The sequence below is a fragment of the Anopheles moucheti genome, chromosome 3 (assembly GCF_943734755.1).
Source record: "Anopheles moucheti chromosome 3, idAnoMoucSN_F20_07, whole genome shotgun sequence".
Classification (NCBI taxonomy): Eukaryota; Metazoa; Arthropoda; class Insecta; order Diptera; family Culicidae; genus Anopheles; species Anopheles moucheti.
Genome location: NC_069141.1, coordinates 21,971,114 through 21,988,008, shown reverse-complemented (window position 1 = coordinate 21,988,008; position 16,895 = coordinate 21,971,114). Strand labels below are relative to the sequence as shown.

At 42.8% G+C, this 16,895-nt stretch overlaps 3 protein-coding genes and 1 non-coding gene across 4 annotated transcripts; 2 read left to right on the top strand and 2 right to left on the bottom strand.

The window, feature by feature from the left end:
• The first annotated feature begins 2,931 nt into the window (after positions 1-2,931).
• On the top strand, positions 2,932-4,194 carry LOC128302483 (N(6)-adenine-specific methyltransferase METTL4). Its single transcript, XM_053039318.1, has 3 exons — positions 2,932-3,174; positions 3,235-3,928; positions 4,013-4,194. The coding sequence occupies exons 1-3, from the start codon at positions 2,932-2,934 to the stop codon at positions 4,192-4,194; spliced, it is 1,119 nt and encodes a 372-aa protein (XP_052895278.1).
• A 1-nt stretch (position 4,195) lies between these two features.
• Positions 4,196-7,796, bottom strand: LOC128302484 (UDP-glucose 4-epimerase-like). The gene is made up of 4 exons (XM_053039319.1): positions 7,732-7,796; positions 4,636-5,461; positions 4,378-4,570; positions 4,196-4,317 (listed from the first exon to the last, which is right to left on the bottom strand). The coding sequence occupies exons 2-4, from the start codon at positions 5,443-5,445 to the stop codon at positions 4,244-4,246; spliced, it is 1,077 nt and encodes a 358-aa protein (XP_052895279.1). The 5' UTR covers positions 5,446-5,461; positions 7,732-7,796; the 3' UTR covers positions 4,196-4,243.
• Positions 7,797-9,515: 1,719 nt separating this feature from the next.
• LOC128300961 (store-operated calcium entry regulator STIMATE-like) lies at positions 9,516-16,686 on the bottom strand. Its single transcript, XM_053037228.1, has 6 exons — positions 15,704-16,686; positions 14,387-14,531; positions 14,169-14,290; positions 12,348-12,535; positions 12,165-12,281; positions 9,516-11,353 (listed from the first exon to the last, which is right to left on the bottom strand). The coding sequence occupies exons 1-6, from the start codon at positions 15,873-15,875 to the stop codon at positions 10,934-10,936; spliced, it is 1,164 nt and encodes a 387-aa protein (XP_052893188.1). The 5' UTR covers positions 15,876-16,686; the 3' UTR covers positions 9,516-10,933.
• Positions 12,668-12,739, top strand: Trnaq-cug (transfer RNA glutamine (anticodon CUG)). The gene has a single exon. It is a non-coding gene; the product is annotated as a tRNA-Gln (tRNA).
• Positions 16,687-16,895: the final 209 nt, after the last annotated feature.

The window sequence follows — 16,895 nt, the reverse complement described above, 5'->3', positions numbered from 1 at the left end:
TCAACCGGCAGTAAATTTCATGCACTTTATGCACTCAGTCCAGCAGCGATCATGATTGGAGCCGGAATCGATTGCACCGTGTTTCATCTCGAGTGAGCGAAACGGAGCTCGTAAATTATTAAATTAATCAACCGATGCGTTGGTAGAGTGCACGCTTTAATGTGTTCCTGTTTGCAATAGGAAACGCGCCCATTCTAATGGCGCAGAGCGAGAAAATTGAAGAGGGGATTAGAGAGCATAATTGTTGCGCACTCCAAAAACCAACACACTCGAAGAAGGAAATGGATTAGATAATTGAATTGTAGCGGGGTAACTCCGGTCATGCTTGTTAGACTAGACGGTTTATCTTGCTGGATGTGCTTCTGGCTGGTCCAGAAGTCTAGAAGCGATGGGGAATCTCGTCCGCCGTATCTCAAGCGACGACTCGAAAGCCAGACAAAGCCGTACAAATAATCGTTATTGTATCAAAAACCCATTACCGATCAAGTACGATGAATGGCAAACAGGACACTCGAACGGCTCTTGATGCATTGATTGAATGCATTAATGCACTGGCGAGTTCATTGATCGAGTGGATTCAGGTTCGAGATCGAAATCTAGAGCTGTTGCTTCCCGTTTTTCTATCATCCCCAGGCCATTCTGCTGGAAGCGCAGCTCCAAGCTTGTATTTAACACAGAAAAAGAGATACTATTTCCTGTTCCCAGTGTTGCCCTTGTCGGCAGGGGTGCGTTACAAAGTGTGCGTTTAAGGCTTCGTACACGCTGTCCATCTTAGACGTTTAATATTCCCTTCTCGGTGGGCTCCTGCTGGGCTACGCTTGGGGACATCTTTCGACGCGATACACATCTCCAATGTCCATTTATGATGCTAATAGGTGAAGATGACAAACGATAGTTAAACACCCAAAACCAATGAAACCAATCCAAACACACAGGGTCGCCCGCTCGATGTCCGATAAAGTTCATCAATTTATTTCCCTACAAATGACACTAACTTTGAAACGTAAGCTTGCGGACGGCTATAAAATATTGTTTTTTTTTTCGAACGCACTTCGACGGAGACTATCGGGGTTTGATGATGTACGATCGTTATGGGTGTTTGATATAGGCGTAAGATTTGCATAGGAATCTCATAGGAATATCCATTAAAAGTCCATATAAACAATCTGAAAAATGACTAATGTATTGAAGGAAACTAATACGATATTATAAATTAAAGTATTATTTACACGATTGATATATAACGTTATAATACATGTTATAGTATTAGCTGATATAATTCATTAGTGATCGGAGAATCGTTATATTTTCCGCAACCAGCCTGTGTGTAAAAATGAAAGCGGATTGTGAATATTTGTTGGAATGTTCCCATGCTGTCGATCTTGTTTGCGATGAGTTGTTCAGTTAAGACTAACTCTAAAAATGCGAAAAAACAATGCTACATGTTCTGTAAAAATGTACAACATGCAAGGTGACGAATAAACCATCTGCCAGTCTCAATTATTCATTATACACCCGGATCGATGTGTTGATCGAACTGTCGGAAAGTTATCATTCAACCATGCTGCGGTTCATTTGTTTTCCAGTTCAATGCAAACATACAACGGGACATTCGAGGCGTGCGATGTGGATAAAGGCAAAACAGAAACACGTGTATGCTACAGCGCGTACTGAAGGCCACCACAATTGCCTAATAAACGACCACAAGCGCATCCGAACGAAACGATCTTAATGGATTTCTTCTCGCCCATCTCGCCATTAAACGGTGGTAATGATAGTGAACCGATTTCTGTCCACCGGAATTTATTCTTTGCGGCTCGATGATTTCTAATGATCTTTCCTTTTTTTTGCATGACGATCAACCATCAACCCGTCGAACGAGGTTAACAACATTCTCGATTATGCTTTCACCGGTTGGGGGATGATGTTTTGTTTAAAAACCGGTCATTTGTACCGAAAAAGGAGCATTCCCACACTCACACCAAGAAGAGCATTCAATAATACTGTAATGGACACATCATAGATGAGATTTAATTGAAGAAAATGCATGTTCTTGGTTCAATCATTGCGTGGTAGGTAATTTGCGCTTAAAATACGTGCCGGTATGAACACGGGCGATATGAAAATGTCGTCATTTTTCGTCGGTTGTTGATGGTTATCAAGTGGACAGCAACAACACGCGAATCGATATCGCTCGCTTCTCGCAAGTCATGCTACGGTCGACAAGTAAAATGTTTTCGTACACACGTTTGATATGAAAGAAAAGCAAAATACTGATAATATTCTTACCTGCATAGAATGATCGCCTTAATATCTTCACATGTTGCATTTTAAACTGCATTCAAACAAACACGCACCACGTTGACTATTGCACTAAAGCACCGGCTGAAAGGGTATTGCGATCGGGCTTAGAACGCTAGCCCTTCCGACAACTATCGATGCAGAAAGGATTGATTGAACTAATTCCACATCAGGTGAAGGAATGCATACTTATTTCACCATATACTTTGCGTAATCGCGGCACTAAACTCCAAATCGTTTTGATTTGGCTCGCGAATTACGCGAAAATTTCGTTCACCAACACACACGTACCGATCAACTTTGACAGATCAACTTGCAGGGGTGCTCAATGCAATGGAGAATGCAATACGATGGACAATATGCATTTGATTTTATACCTATTTCGCTGCTTTCTTGTATGATACGTGTTATTTTTCATTTCACAGATGTACTATCAGAATTTTAAGCTACTAATTCATAATTTTGTTTGTGCCTGAAGATTAAGGAAATTCTTGTAACAACGAAGTATTAGACCCCAACAACTAGACCAATCGTCTAATGTCACAAAAGTTGAGCGCGATTTGTTTACAACTGATTTGTTTATTGTGGATTTTACGCGGGTTTCAGATTTTTGGTTTATTCGGTGTAATAATGGAAAGTTGGAAAGAAATAAGTGAACATTCGTACCTGTTGAACCATGCCAAAAGTGTGGAAAAGATCTACAGTAGTAATTTTCTGGATGAGAACATAAAACAGGCGTGTTTCAATAAAATGCTCTTCAACATAAACGTCCCGTACGATCGTCGTGAGGAGACGAAGAAAGATGAAAATCAGAGTGCTAAAAAACGAAAACGTATGAAAACGATGGGAGCTTTTGATGAAATAACCAAAAGGGTAAGTTTTTGATGCCGTGAAAGTACTTTTAATGTAGTAGAAATGTGAATATTTTTTCAGGTTTTTGAAGATCATTCTTCTGTTCAACATATACTGAAAAGAAATACGGATGAATCCAACACAAACAACAAGTCAGCTCTGGAATTTGTGGATCAATTCAACAGTTCAACCAATTACGATGTTGAGAAACGATTTCGAGGGCAAAACACAACGGATTGTACCATCGTTACCGAGATGGATGGTGAACAGTTCCTGATACCTCCACGAGTATCGTTCATCAATTCTTCCGTCGACAGATTCACAGAATACATCGAACAGAACGAAACGTTTGATCTAGTCGTTCTCGATCCACCGTGGTGGAACAAATACATTAGACGTGTGAAGGCTGTTAACAGTAAAGCTAGCTACCGAATGCTCACAAATGAGGACATAAAAGCGATCCCCTTGGAAAGGCATCTGCACCAGAACACTTTGGTAGTTGTCTGGTGCACCAATGCACCGTCCCATATTGAGGCGGTGTCGAAAGAATTTTTTCCTAAATGGGGAGTAGAATTAGTAGCTTGCTGGTACTGGATAAAGATTACCACCTCCGGCGAACCGGTATGCAAATTTAATGAACCGCAACAGAAACAACCGTACGAGCGTATCTTTATCGGTTTGCCGGTCGATTCAACCATGGCCAAAACATTTGCTCGCGAACGGTTCCTTTACTCGGTACCATGTGCAATACATTCCCACAAACCACCGCTTTATGGTAAATGATTGAATATATTAATCGTAATAATTTCAACAATCGAACTGTTCACATTATATCGGCCACTCCGGCATTTCATTTCAGATTTATTCACATCGAAATATTTACCGCAACAGGCCACCTGCTTAGAACTATTCGCACGCAGCCTCTATTCGGGCTGCACCTCGTACGGAATGGAAGTGTTAAAATTGCAAAACAAACGCCTGTACGAACTGGCCGTGGAAGACGAAGATGGAAAGACCGACGGTTGCATTGCATTTGAATAAATATATGATAAAACTGTCAACTGGCAGCACCAGCACACACGTCCACACGTTAATGGTGACCATTAGCTTGCTCCGTTTTGTAGCCGTTCGGGTTCATGGTTTGCCATCGCCAAAAATCTTCACCTGAAATGGATGAACGAATGGTCACATGGACTAAGTCGATACCGTTTGGATTTTACTTACACATCTCATCGACGCTGTGCACCGCTTTCCATCCGAGCTCTCGTTCGGCGAGCGTTGCATTAGCGTACATGGACGATATATCGCCAGCTCGCCGTTCCTGAATTACGTACGGGATCTTGACCTTGTTCACCCGTTCGAAGGTATGTATGAGCTCCATAACGGATATTCCTTTTCCGGTACCGAGATTGTACATCTAAAGCAGGAAGAATTAAACTAGTTCAGTTTTACTGTTCTCTTTTCAGCTTCCAAACAACATACCTTTAAGCCAAGGTGTTCTTTGTCCAGTTTATGTAATGCTGCCACATGTCCCGTTGCCAAATCCATGACATGCACGTAGTCTCGCACACCCGTACCGTCCGGTGTGTCATAATCATTCCCGAAGATGGTCAGTACATCCTTCTTTCCGATCGCTACCTGGCTAATATACGGCATTAGGTTGGTAAACTGCTTCGTCGGATCTTCTCCAATGCGACCGGATTTGTGTGCACCAACCGGATTAAAGTAGCGCAGCGCAATAATGTTCCACTTCGATTCGGCCCGTACCGCATCTTTAAGCATTTCCTCGATAAAGTACTTCGTGCGCCCGTAGACGTTCGTCACGTTGCCGGTGGGATTTTCCTCGGTTATCGGTAACCGTTCCGGTTCACCATACACCGTGCAAGAGCTCGAGAAGACCATCTTGTAAATACCGAGGCTGTCCATGACCTCGAGCAAGTTGATCATGCCGATCATATTGTTCTTGTAATAAAGCAACGGATTGGTCATCGATTCACCGACCGCTTTCAACGCGGCAAAGTGAATAACCGAATCGATACGGTGTGCCTTGAAGATGCGCTCGAGCGCATCCTTGTCGAGCAGATCGCAACGGTAGAAGTGCACCTTCTTGGCGGTGATCTCTTCAACGCGCTTTAACGCGACCGATTCATTCTTGGAGGAGTTGACGGAGTTGGTGAAGTTGTCCAGCGCTACCACACCATAGCCAGCCTCGAGCAGTGATACGACCGTGTGGGATCCGATGTATCCGGCACCACCAGTCACCAGGACCGTGCCCTTCTGTTCACCCGTCATGTCGATAACAGTGGAGCTAAAAGATGAACGAGAAAGCAAAAGGTTATATATACATGAGACATAGCACTGTTACTATAAAACACAAGGAATACATCAAAACATTTACATACTTATTCGAAGGAAAAAAAAACAATCCCAGGTGAGTATTCATTTATTAATTTCAATCGTTTTTTTAATATTGTTTGTAGGTCAGAATGGATATATTTCTCAACCTGATTGCATCCCCATTTCATTCAACTCGATAGTTTCTTCTCTTTAGAAGAAATATGCTACGGCTTTTGCTCAATGCCCTTCAAGCAGAAAACACGACTTTGAAACTATATCAATCCACCATTCAACAGGTGGTGGTGGACTCGTCAATAACAAATGAAGCATTATTTGAGGCAACAATGATCATTTACATCAAAGCTCACGGTTACAAATATCCCAATGTTCTAGTGTGTGAATACTTGTTTTCTTGTTGAGATATCTCTTGACCTCTTGATCTAGAACCAACGATGTCTGTACTTACTACCAATTGTAGAGCAATTCGTAAATCCCAGTCGTAATATTTTTTTGAAATCTCTTCGTCTTGGATTGCATCTGACGTAATTCTGCTTTGTACGCAACTCCATTACACGTGTATATAGAATGTTAACCCCCCCCAACAATACGGATGAGTACTAATAATCACCGCAAACATAACGTTTTTGAGGCCCATCAAGCTGGAGAAATGCAAGATGAACAAACAGGTTTCAGAATTGGATACGCGCTTCGTCCAGTGAACCTGGTTGTCAATGAACTTGCTACTGATTTCCTTTTTGTGTGCGTACGCTTTTGTCTGCTCCACCGGACGTGGCTGCCGATTGCGTAAGTGTACTGAACTTCACCTCACGCAAGATGTTGAAGATAGCGTTCTTGGTGATGATGGAAATGATTTTACTACTCTGCCCAGTGGAAATTGTTGCTTCCAACTTCCATACCAATGCCCTTTTTGTGTGCTCAAAGTCAAGGTTGATGTAACGCGCGTGAAATGCATGGACAGCCGACGCACGCGGCGGCTCATTTTCTGACGAGGTGAACTGCAGCGTTAGTTCATTGAAAGACCTTCGTGATGTTGACTCATTAGCTTACCGCACAAAGCAATCGATCATGTGATGTTGCCATCCAATAATCTTCCATTATGTCTGGCAAATCATTTTCGTTCGCTAACGTCGAGTGTTCTTTGTTTATAGTATTGGTACGATGGCGTTAATTAAATGATTTGGCTATCTCAAGCAAACATTCCGATGGAAAGGAATGGATCTTTATGTAAATGTTTCCTAAAGCCATTCCGGTTGAAGGAATTAATTCCTCCGCTACAGAGACACTTGTGCGGTGTGACATTTGAATTTTTAGGTCAAATTATGTCTTGATAGCAGCGTGGACGTGGATGGTTTTTACGTAAGCGTGTTGGCAAGATGTCACCATTTGCTAAAGGTTAGAGAGCTCCCGGTACTTGTACAACGTGTTTCCAGTTTTCTCTTTTCTTAACAACCTTACTTTTTCAAGATGAGCCATAAGCCTCAAATTGTCTCACTCTTCAAGGTCACCCGGCATTCTGAGGAGAACACTGAATGCCACGTTGTCAGGCACGCAGGTCACTCAGCGACCCTTGTCGCGGGCATTGTTGATTCTTTCGATGTCCTGCATGATCGCGTGTGATGAATTCAAAACCCACACCAGCAGGAGACGAACGTGCTCTCGGTCAGAACTGTTTCACGATGAAAGTGGAACCCCTGCCGTTCCAGGAGCGGCTGAGGAAGAAATAAATCGCCAAGAACAGGTTGTTGTTGCGCCGTGAAATCTCGCGGTTGTTGCAAGCTGGCGGTGTGTGTTTTTTTTTCTCTTCTACGCTCCACATCCCAAAGCACCGTTATCGGCCCCCTTTTCACATTATTATTGTTATAAAGATGGTTCTGCATCTATTTACTACAGACGCCTTCCGCAAGATCGAGGAAAAACTTCTTTTATAGGTCGTGAATACGGGACAGATCACCCTAACAACTCCACTTTGGTTTGGTTTTTTTTCTGATACATTCCACTGATGGTTGGACGCGAATGTGAACGTGATTGAAATGCGTTGGAGCATGGGTTGGAGCTTGTTATTTGCTTGTCACTTTTGCTCGATACGATTTTTGTACCGCCGATAAACAAGACACCGACACTGCCCGCTAATGCACTTATCATGGTTTGGAAACACGGTTACAACGTTTGTATCTCCCCCGTTATTTCGTACACAAAACGGCAGAAGAAGCAGCAATATACCTTCTTCCGCTGGAGGCGACACACAGCCACGGCTGAAGGCACAGACCGACACTACTGACGCACAACCGACGTGGCCGTTGGCTGAGCGCTGAATGAAGAAGACCCAACAGGTTTTCACCAAGTACCACCCCAAGTTGTTAGAGAAACCCCCCGGCATCTACGAACTTCCACACTAATACGCACACAGCCATACAACCATCATTTCAACCGGGTTCTCTCCGGCTCCGGCTCATTTCCGGACGACTTTATGCGGATTTCGGTTGTGGGTTGTGGTGGTTATTGGAGCGGGGTGCCCGCTTTCGCTATCGCACAAATCTTCCATTCTTCGAACGCGAATCGAGTATGGTTTGGTACGGACAGCGCTTGCTGTGCATCCGCGAGAACGCGGGTACCGCTATGACTTGAAGTCTTGCTGCTTGAGGATCGTTTGATCGTACGATGGAACGAGCGCGAGCGAGATTGTGAGTCGCGATCGGTACCCACGTGGAGACACAAGACCACGTGGAGGAGAGTAGGGGAAGGGAATTGACTGCGAGTCATACCAAACATTCACACACCGTACGAGGGGTGAATCATGTTATGGAATTAGACACAGAAAAAGGGTAGAAAATTACCTGACCCATTATATCTCGATGACCTTCAGTGATTGCAAACAAATTAAGGATGATTTCGGTTTGTTTAAATGGACACAGTAAATACCATTATTGTAATTATTTTCAAAATAAAAATCAAAAAACATCACGTTCATACTCGTGGAGTATTATTTTGCTAATTCTTCACATATGGACTCAGCAGTCACAAACATTTCGGTTAACCGAAATTTCCCAGTGTTGTTTTAATATCTGCACCCAAGGCATTCAGATAAAATGATACACACATGCTTTTAATATGGTGCCTTCCGTCATCATCTTTTCCCAGTTTTGTTACTGGTGGAATTTGTGTCTGTTGATCGTAATGCGAGAATGCAACTGCGATCTTCCCGTCATCCAAGAATCCCCAGATGAAATTATTTTTATATCCCTAACAATCTACACTGCCTTGTCTCTGGTTAAAATAAAACCGTTTGTGAGTTGTTTAAATGAAGCTAAATGTTGTACTGAACTTCAACACCAAATGCCTAACGGGAATAGCTGAAAAAGAACGCTGATCGACGAGTATTGCCGTTTACAGTTCTGGAATTGTTTTTATGTTTGCGCAAGGAAAATTCAGTTGAAATTGATTGAAAAAATGAAAATAAAAAAGTACTCACTTTGCATCCTCCGAGAGCACCAATTCATCCGGGATGCGGATACAAACATTAGCATCAACGTTGGACGTGTATATCCAACCGTTTTTACCAATTCTTTTGCCACACTCCACACCATTGTCACGCTCGTAATTAACCAAAACACTACTTCCAACCATAGCCACGCGCGTAAGTAAAGTAACGTCCTATCACTACAAGCCACCACAGAAGAATAAACTGGAATGTATGTTGCGTTTCATCTTCATCCGGCCATTCCCTCACCAAAGAGAATGGCTTTCTCCTTTCACTATATATGCACGAACTGAAAATGGTTCTGATCGTATTTCCTTTTTCGATCGCGATCGCAAACTCTGCGTTGAACTGGTTGCGGGTTGTTTGCAAAAAAAAAAAAAAAACGGAAAAACAACCCGACGAAAAACCGTTATGGAATTATAATTAACTAGCAGAATACTTTCGGATCACTCACACACACGCACAGTGGGAGGATGCGACTAGGCCGCTGTTATGATGCTAATTTCGTAGCGGTTCTTCCGTATAAAAATTCACTAGCTTCCTTTATTTTCCATCCACTCCATCCACTGCGGGTAGAAGACGTGTCATCTCGTGGTTGAGAAGAGAATACACACGCGAAACATTATGCCTTTCCGTTCCAATTCGTTGCCATTTTTTTGTTTCGATTCCTGATTGTATACATAATTTGTAGCGCCTATAGTTTTCGCCCACTTTCACCTTAATTGCTACTCGTTGTATAATTATGTATAAAATAGAACATTAATAGTAGCGCGCGCGTGTGTGTATATGTATATATGTATATATATATATTTTAATGACCAGCAGGGACAGCTAAGATAAAACGCAACTGCACTGCTGCTGCCTCTCAGTTCTAACAGTAAGTTCTTCTCGACCTTCTGGCCATATTTCGTTTCCTTCATTTTCTGCTCCTATTGCTCGCTACTTCTCATTGTGGCGTACTTAAATCTTTAAAAGACGTAGACGAATTTTTTTTCTGCATTTTATCGCTTTCTGTTCCATCGCTAGCTTCTTTCATTGCGTGCCTCTTTCTTGTTTCATTCATTACCAATTGTGTAGTCATCACAACATTTTATCGTCTGCATCAACTCACTACAATACGTTTCATGTCTTTTTTCAGTTCTCGTCGGAGGTTTACGTTGCTTTTTTTTATCTTCTTTCGAAATGGAAGCATTTAAACTGATTCTCTCTATCCCTCTGGACACTTCGTTATCAGCACAGTGACTTAGGCTATAGTACAGATTTCTCCTCCACCGAATATCATGTGAGCAAATCGTTTTACGCTTCTACGAAACCTTCTCAACGCGCACATCACACACTGCTGGCACAGGTTCACTGGCAGTTCCTTTAAAACCCCCAGTTCCGTTTGCTGCAAAGGCGGTTGGACGAGTTTGCGAAACTTGTGTTCCTCACACTCTTTATCACAATTTTCTCCACGCTCAGCCTGGATATGCGTGCATTTCTGGCTGGATCAACAAAGCATCTGCTATCTGCAGGATCCTCATCTGTCCTATCAATCGGTAAACAACAATCAACAACAGCCGAACGTAGCGACAGTTCCGAACTGCACCAAACACCGTTCGCACAAATCTCAAATCATTTCCATTGCACCTTCTTGATTCAGTAACATTAAACCACTGCTGATCTGCTGGCTTCTTTGGGATGCCTTCAGTTGGGGATTTCATTTATGTTAATTGTTCAGACTTTCTAGTTTGAATGCGTTGCTTCAAGGTACGTTATGTTGGAACACGGAAAGATGGTCCTAATGTGGCAATCTTCCTAGTAATGACGTGATTGAAAAGGTTTTTATGGAACAGTGTTCATTGTGACCAATTGTCCTTTTACCATATTCTACGGTTCGTTGAAAACATATTGCTACCTTTGTATTAGTACACGGAACGATATGTGGATATAGGGGTTACATTCTTAAATGTTAATGACACTGGTGCGCTGCTGTACTGTGCTTTGCCGGTTGGTGGGACCGGGTGATGTCCGCGTGGAGGTCAGTATAATTGCCGTGTCCATATCGAGTGGGGTTAGCAGGGAGGAAGATCCTCCACCACTTCCGCCACCCATCGTGGGCTGCATCGTGGACGATCCGTCCGCGATCGACGTCGTCTGCAGATATGCGTGATGATGTTGATGATGGTGGAAAGGAGTCGGGTGCGTGTGGTGATAGTGGCGTCCCATTACCGACCGGTTACTGGCAATACCATGTCCACCACCACCACCACTACCGCCACCTCCGTTGGGCGGACTGAAGCTTAAAATTTCTTCATCGCCTGATAAAAGAGTATCAGATTCTGAGTCATTTGGTTTGGTTTTGTGTATCATTTTGTATTTTACCTGCAAAAAGATGATGGGGTTTCATGTCAGAGAGCTCGGTTACTCGGGTTTGGTTTGTTTGGCGAAAGCGGGCAAAATGTTTAAGAGCGGGCGCATTTATTTACTGGATGGATGGCGGGAATGATTCTGGGTGGATTGTGTATTGGATGGGAAGGAGATTCGAATAAAACTAAAACCCCTGCTGTGCACTCTACCAAGGACATGGGCGTAGGGAACGAATGTTTCTAACCTCGTCTAGAAGTCTAGCTCACTTTGGGGGTGAAATACTACAGCCAGCGGTGGAGTCGCTACTATCCATATCAACAACATCAAACACATACTGTGTGATACTTTGCCCAGTGCACTGGTTCTCTCACTATCTTCATTGCTTGGTGGGTGTACTAAATTCGTCAATCGAAACTTGTTTAAATTCGTTCACGAAATCAAATGATTGAGCAATTGATTGGCTTACTAGCTAGCTAAGGCACTAAAATTCCCAACAAATCTAATATCATAACATCGTTAAGTGTGGAATAATGGTCTTTTCTGTGAGCGGTATCTCTAGAATCCCGTACGACAAAAGGTTCGTCATAACAATATATAATACTAAGCACCGGTAAGCTTGAAAGACAAAAGTTGCATCTTATAAAACCTAACTAATCTACTGGCGGGAACTGGCGGGAACCGTACGAAAGGAAAAAAAAATAAACATAAGAAAAACCACACACAACACACAAACAAATCCTAGCTATGCTACTTGTACGTTACACGACACAACGTCAAGAGATGGCGTTTAGAGTTCGTTAGTTTTTTGCTGAAAATGGCCCCTTACTTTTTGCAGCAAACTGTGCTCGCGACCATGAGCGTGATGGGAGCTGCTGGCCGCTGTGTTGCGCTTTTTGCGCGTGTGTCTCATCAGGAAGTTATCTGTTACCCAAAAGATAAGAATCTGTAACGAGAGCAAACATTGTATAAATGAGACTTGATCAAACTGTCCAAACCCAAAACCACTTACATTGACAAAGAACGGTATGACAAGCATCACGACGGCCAGCTCTATCCGTGGATCTTTGAACGGTGATAAAACAAAGTTTTTTACGTTGTCCCAAACGTCGAACTGAATGATTAGGGTCGTTATGAGCTTAACGACCACCATCAGGCACACGTAGATACACGTTTGATAAAACCAAGATTTTGGGGCACCTGAAAGGGGATACAACACATTGTAACGATTAGTAAACTTGATGCTCTGTTGTTTAACGTGCGATGGCGCCTAAATGTATGCAATTTGCATTACATATTCTTGTTTCGTCATATTCGACCCGTTCCCAGCGTGGTTCCATGGTGTAATGGTTAGCACTTTGGACTCTGAATCCAACGATCCGAGTTCAAGTCTCGGTGGAACCTCTGAGTCTGCAGATTGAATGCATATATTTCCATTTCTTTTTTTATGTCCCTTGTTCAGACATGCGTACACTCAACTATGTGCTTTCTTAATGTCATTTTTTTAGTAAATACTTGTGTCACAACTTTTGATGTGTAAAATTTCTAATTGAAATACAACAATAACGCTCTTGCACGTTTTGTGAAAATTTAAATGTCCTTTGAAAGCAATAGTATTCTATTTAAACGATTTTCGGGCAGGATATGCCAACAGATTAGTTTCCTTCCTCGGATTACGAAACGGGAGAAACCCATAAGCTAACTTTGATATACGGCAGACCTATGAACCACTCGCCGATAGCTTGAACCTACCACTCCAATCCTGGTAGCCAGGTAGCCAATGTAAATAGTGTCTGCGTCATCTGCGCCACCACGCGTGATATAAACAATTCGATTGCATGCCCTTATCAACCAGCCGCGTATCAACGTGCCTTTTAAGTGTTACTGTGATGCGGTGGATTCAGATAAGCTGCAACAGCAGGATGAGGAATGCCCAGCGACAACAAGAGTGTTTGAATATCGAAACGATAGATTCGATTAAAAGATGAATTTGTGTTACCCAACGTGAGTACATTAGAGACTTTGTACTACTGCCTGTTGATATCAGCTTTTTGTTCTGTTTGGCTACTGTGGGTTCTTTTTTATCGTTTTAACGCTTCGATATTATGCTGATATGAACTCATTTTATGATTTCTTATGCTCGGCTGCGAACATGAATCGTATATAAGTATTATAAAGCTGTTTGCCAAGCTAACGGTACCCTGCAGCCTATCTTCGAGCCTGTATAGCGTAATCAAATGAGTACGGCGTCAGCGTTGATTCATATGCCGCCTTCAGCACAGTACCGCTTTAGGCCACCAGTGTAACATACATCTTTGTGCCATTACGGAGTTTGTTTTTCCACCGCATCAGTTCCCTCGCAAGCTTTTTCGTGAACTTAACCAACAGAGAGAAGAAAAAAACAGCTGACCACTTTCTATTTCATAATCATACAACCGCCAATAGGCTATGCATCTTTCTCTCACAACTGTTTGCAGCGTTGCAGTTCGATGACGGAAGGCGGGTGGGTTAGGTTTTGCACACACACTTCAACCACAACCACCATCCCAGCCACTGTTTCTGTGCGTAATGAAGAGGGTTTTTTTTACGAACACACCGTATGTCGATCGCTTCACGAACCGATCGATTCCCTTGCAGTGGTGTGCGAGATCGAGACCTATATTGGCGTGTGGCCTGCTTATGGGCATATGCTAGACAACCCGTCTGTGGAAGGCATGGTTACATTACGTTACACCGGCTCTTCAAGCCTTTTGGTCTGCGTCATAAGCCACGTGTTGCCCACCTTCGATGTTCTTGATCGTCATATCTTGTTCCAATATTTTATACAACTCACCATATTCCCCGAAATTGATGGCATCCCATTTCTTTTTCCGCGCCAAATACTGACAGGTTTTAATGCCGATGTAAATAATGAACAACCCGATCGTGGAGTCTAACAGGAAGTTAATAATGTACCTATATGACGGGGGGAACACAGGAAAAGAAAATACAAAACACATTAGTAAACGTAGTTCTTGATTGCTGTGGAAGTTCAGAAACAGGAACACATACCAGGTACAGGGATCTCCTTGAAATAATGGGGCCAAGTAAACGTTGGCCATATGGATCACCAAGGCACCGATACCCTGCTTGGATGTGTCGTACCACCAGGTCTCCCATGAGCGTCGATTGTACTGAGGTTCGCAGAAACGTTTTGCTGTGGAGTAAGGAAAAGATTGGTTAAACCGGCACTAAATTTACAGATTAGTAAACACTAGTGTTGTACTTAATAAACCTTTTGAAAAGAAAGATTTATATGAATCTTCATTGAATAGTAATTTAAATCTTTTGTCGAATCTTAACAGAGTCGTGAATCCTCCTGAGGAGTCCTGATTCTTTGAGGATTCTTGAAGCTACGAAATGTATATTCGGTAATATTACGGTACACTGAATCCTTTCATTTTTTCTACTCGAAATTCCTGTACGTAGTAGTAGTTTAAAGTAAGCAAATGTTTTGTAAAAGCTTAATTGCCCTCATTTATTTATAATCTAACATCCTAGATGTCTGGCCAAAAAGGTACCTAATAAGATTTCTGCGATCTTCTCTCGAACGTTCTGCCTCATTACAACATTAACTAACTAGCACTACGGCAGTGCAACAGATTGCCTAATCGATCGAGAACAGTGCGCTTATCGTACATCTGACTAAGTAAAGTACTGGGTGAGTGGGAATGGATGATGCGCGGTAGGGTGGCTATATTTTTTCTCACGCACTTGAAATAATATATAATGTTTGGTTTGATGATGCATACAAGGGGAGGTGATTCCCTTCGACGTTATCATACCTAATGTACCTATATGAGGTTCTATAATTTTCAGTTTCAATTGCTTTTCGGTAATATCTTCAACAGCCAGCGAAGTTTTCTCGTGTATCGGTTTCGTTTAATTCTAACATCTAAATCATGTTAGTCAATAAATCCTCTTCTTTTGTGGTACTAGAAACTTCGGAGTTCTTAGGCAGCTATTACTGTCCTTGATTTTTATGAACCCGTGCCTGGATGGTAAAAACTTATGTAAATACTAATAAAGAAGTATTCTTGGGGTGGCTGAAAATACGTGTATAGTCTAAAAACGACAAAGAAACAGACAAAGAGTACATCATAATAGATCAGATCCTTTCGAACGTGCGTTGTTGCAAAGCCTACTGTTCCTCCTTCGTGCCAATAGTTTCGCCATTTCACCTGTCATGGTTTTCTTTCCTGGCACCTGTCCTATAGACTGCTCGCATCATACCCCGGGTAAGCTGTACCCAGCGCTGCTGTTCTCTTTCACAAATAATCCAATTAGCGAACGGTAAAGCTTTAATGAGGCGCCGTAACTGCTACTCACCGATAAGGCAGGTAAAGGCGAGAGTGGCCAGTATGCCCTGCAGGAACCAGCCGAACAAATCCGTCAGCGCATCTTTGCTGCAGTGTAACGTCTGCCATTCGGTATTACCCTCCCCGGTCAGGCCCGTTCCTGGGTCAGCCGTTTGCCCCAGGATCACGGCGGAACTATTCATTGAATACCCGGGTATGTGCAGCGCACCTAAGTGAGGGAACACGCGTGTGGAAGAACGCTGTTGTTGCTATGGCTCGTATATTTTAGATCGCAACGCTTCCGCTGTGGCTTAAGTCGGGTGCGACATGCATAAATTTTATCACTGATTTCACTTTCGAGACAAAACACTTGGAGACTTGGGCCCCTAAACAACAGGGCAAGCAAGGCGAGTATGATAACTACATAGGGGTGGTGCACGATTTTCCTATTCACGAAATAGCTTTAACACTTCGGAATAACGGAAGAGAAGATCACAGCAAAGGCACGGTACACTATGTTTTTACGATGAGGCTGGTTGGACGTGCGTCCACCTAATCCCCTATTCTTTCCGCGCTATCCAACCTTCTGCGCGACGCACGACGGCATTCGATGTGTTGTGGGCAGTGGCAGTTTACGTGGTTGGTGCTGCTGCTGCCGTCGAATGCCAACCATTTGGGAAGATGACGACACGCGTTTTTTGGCTGGCAATCCTGGGCACAAACGACAAAAAAGAACGCTAACACAAAAGCTTTAAACTGCGTGGCCTTCGTGCACACAACAAACGCGTTGCGAAACTTCGACGTCAGCACATACGGGACGGGGTTTTGTTCAGCTGAACAAATTTAGCCGTGATACACGAACGCTCGCCACTAGATTATTATCGCCGCACAATGCACATTTTCAATGGGCGCAGATGACGCGGAGTTTTGAGGGCAGAATCGGGCACTACACGTCTTTTGGGATTGGCAATAAGTTGTGGAATTAACAACACAAAATAAATTTCCGAGCCATCCTTTGACAGGTATGACAAATTATTGATCGAGTTTTGACCAAAATCCCATAGTTTGTTTTGGCCAGGCAAGTTTGGTGGTGGTGTAAATTCGAAGATCGAGCGAAAAAGGAGCAGCATCGAAAATTAGGTTCAAAATTTTAAAACGTTAAACTGAAGAATAAAATGCAGAAAAACGAAATTGTACATAAAACGCATTAAAGTCGGATTTTT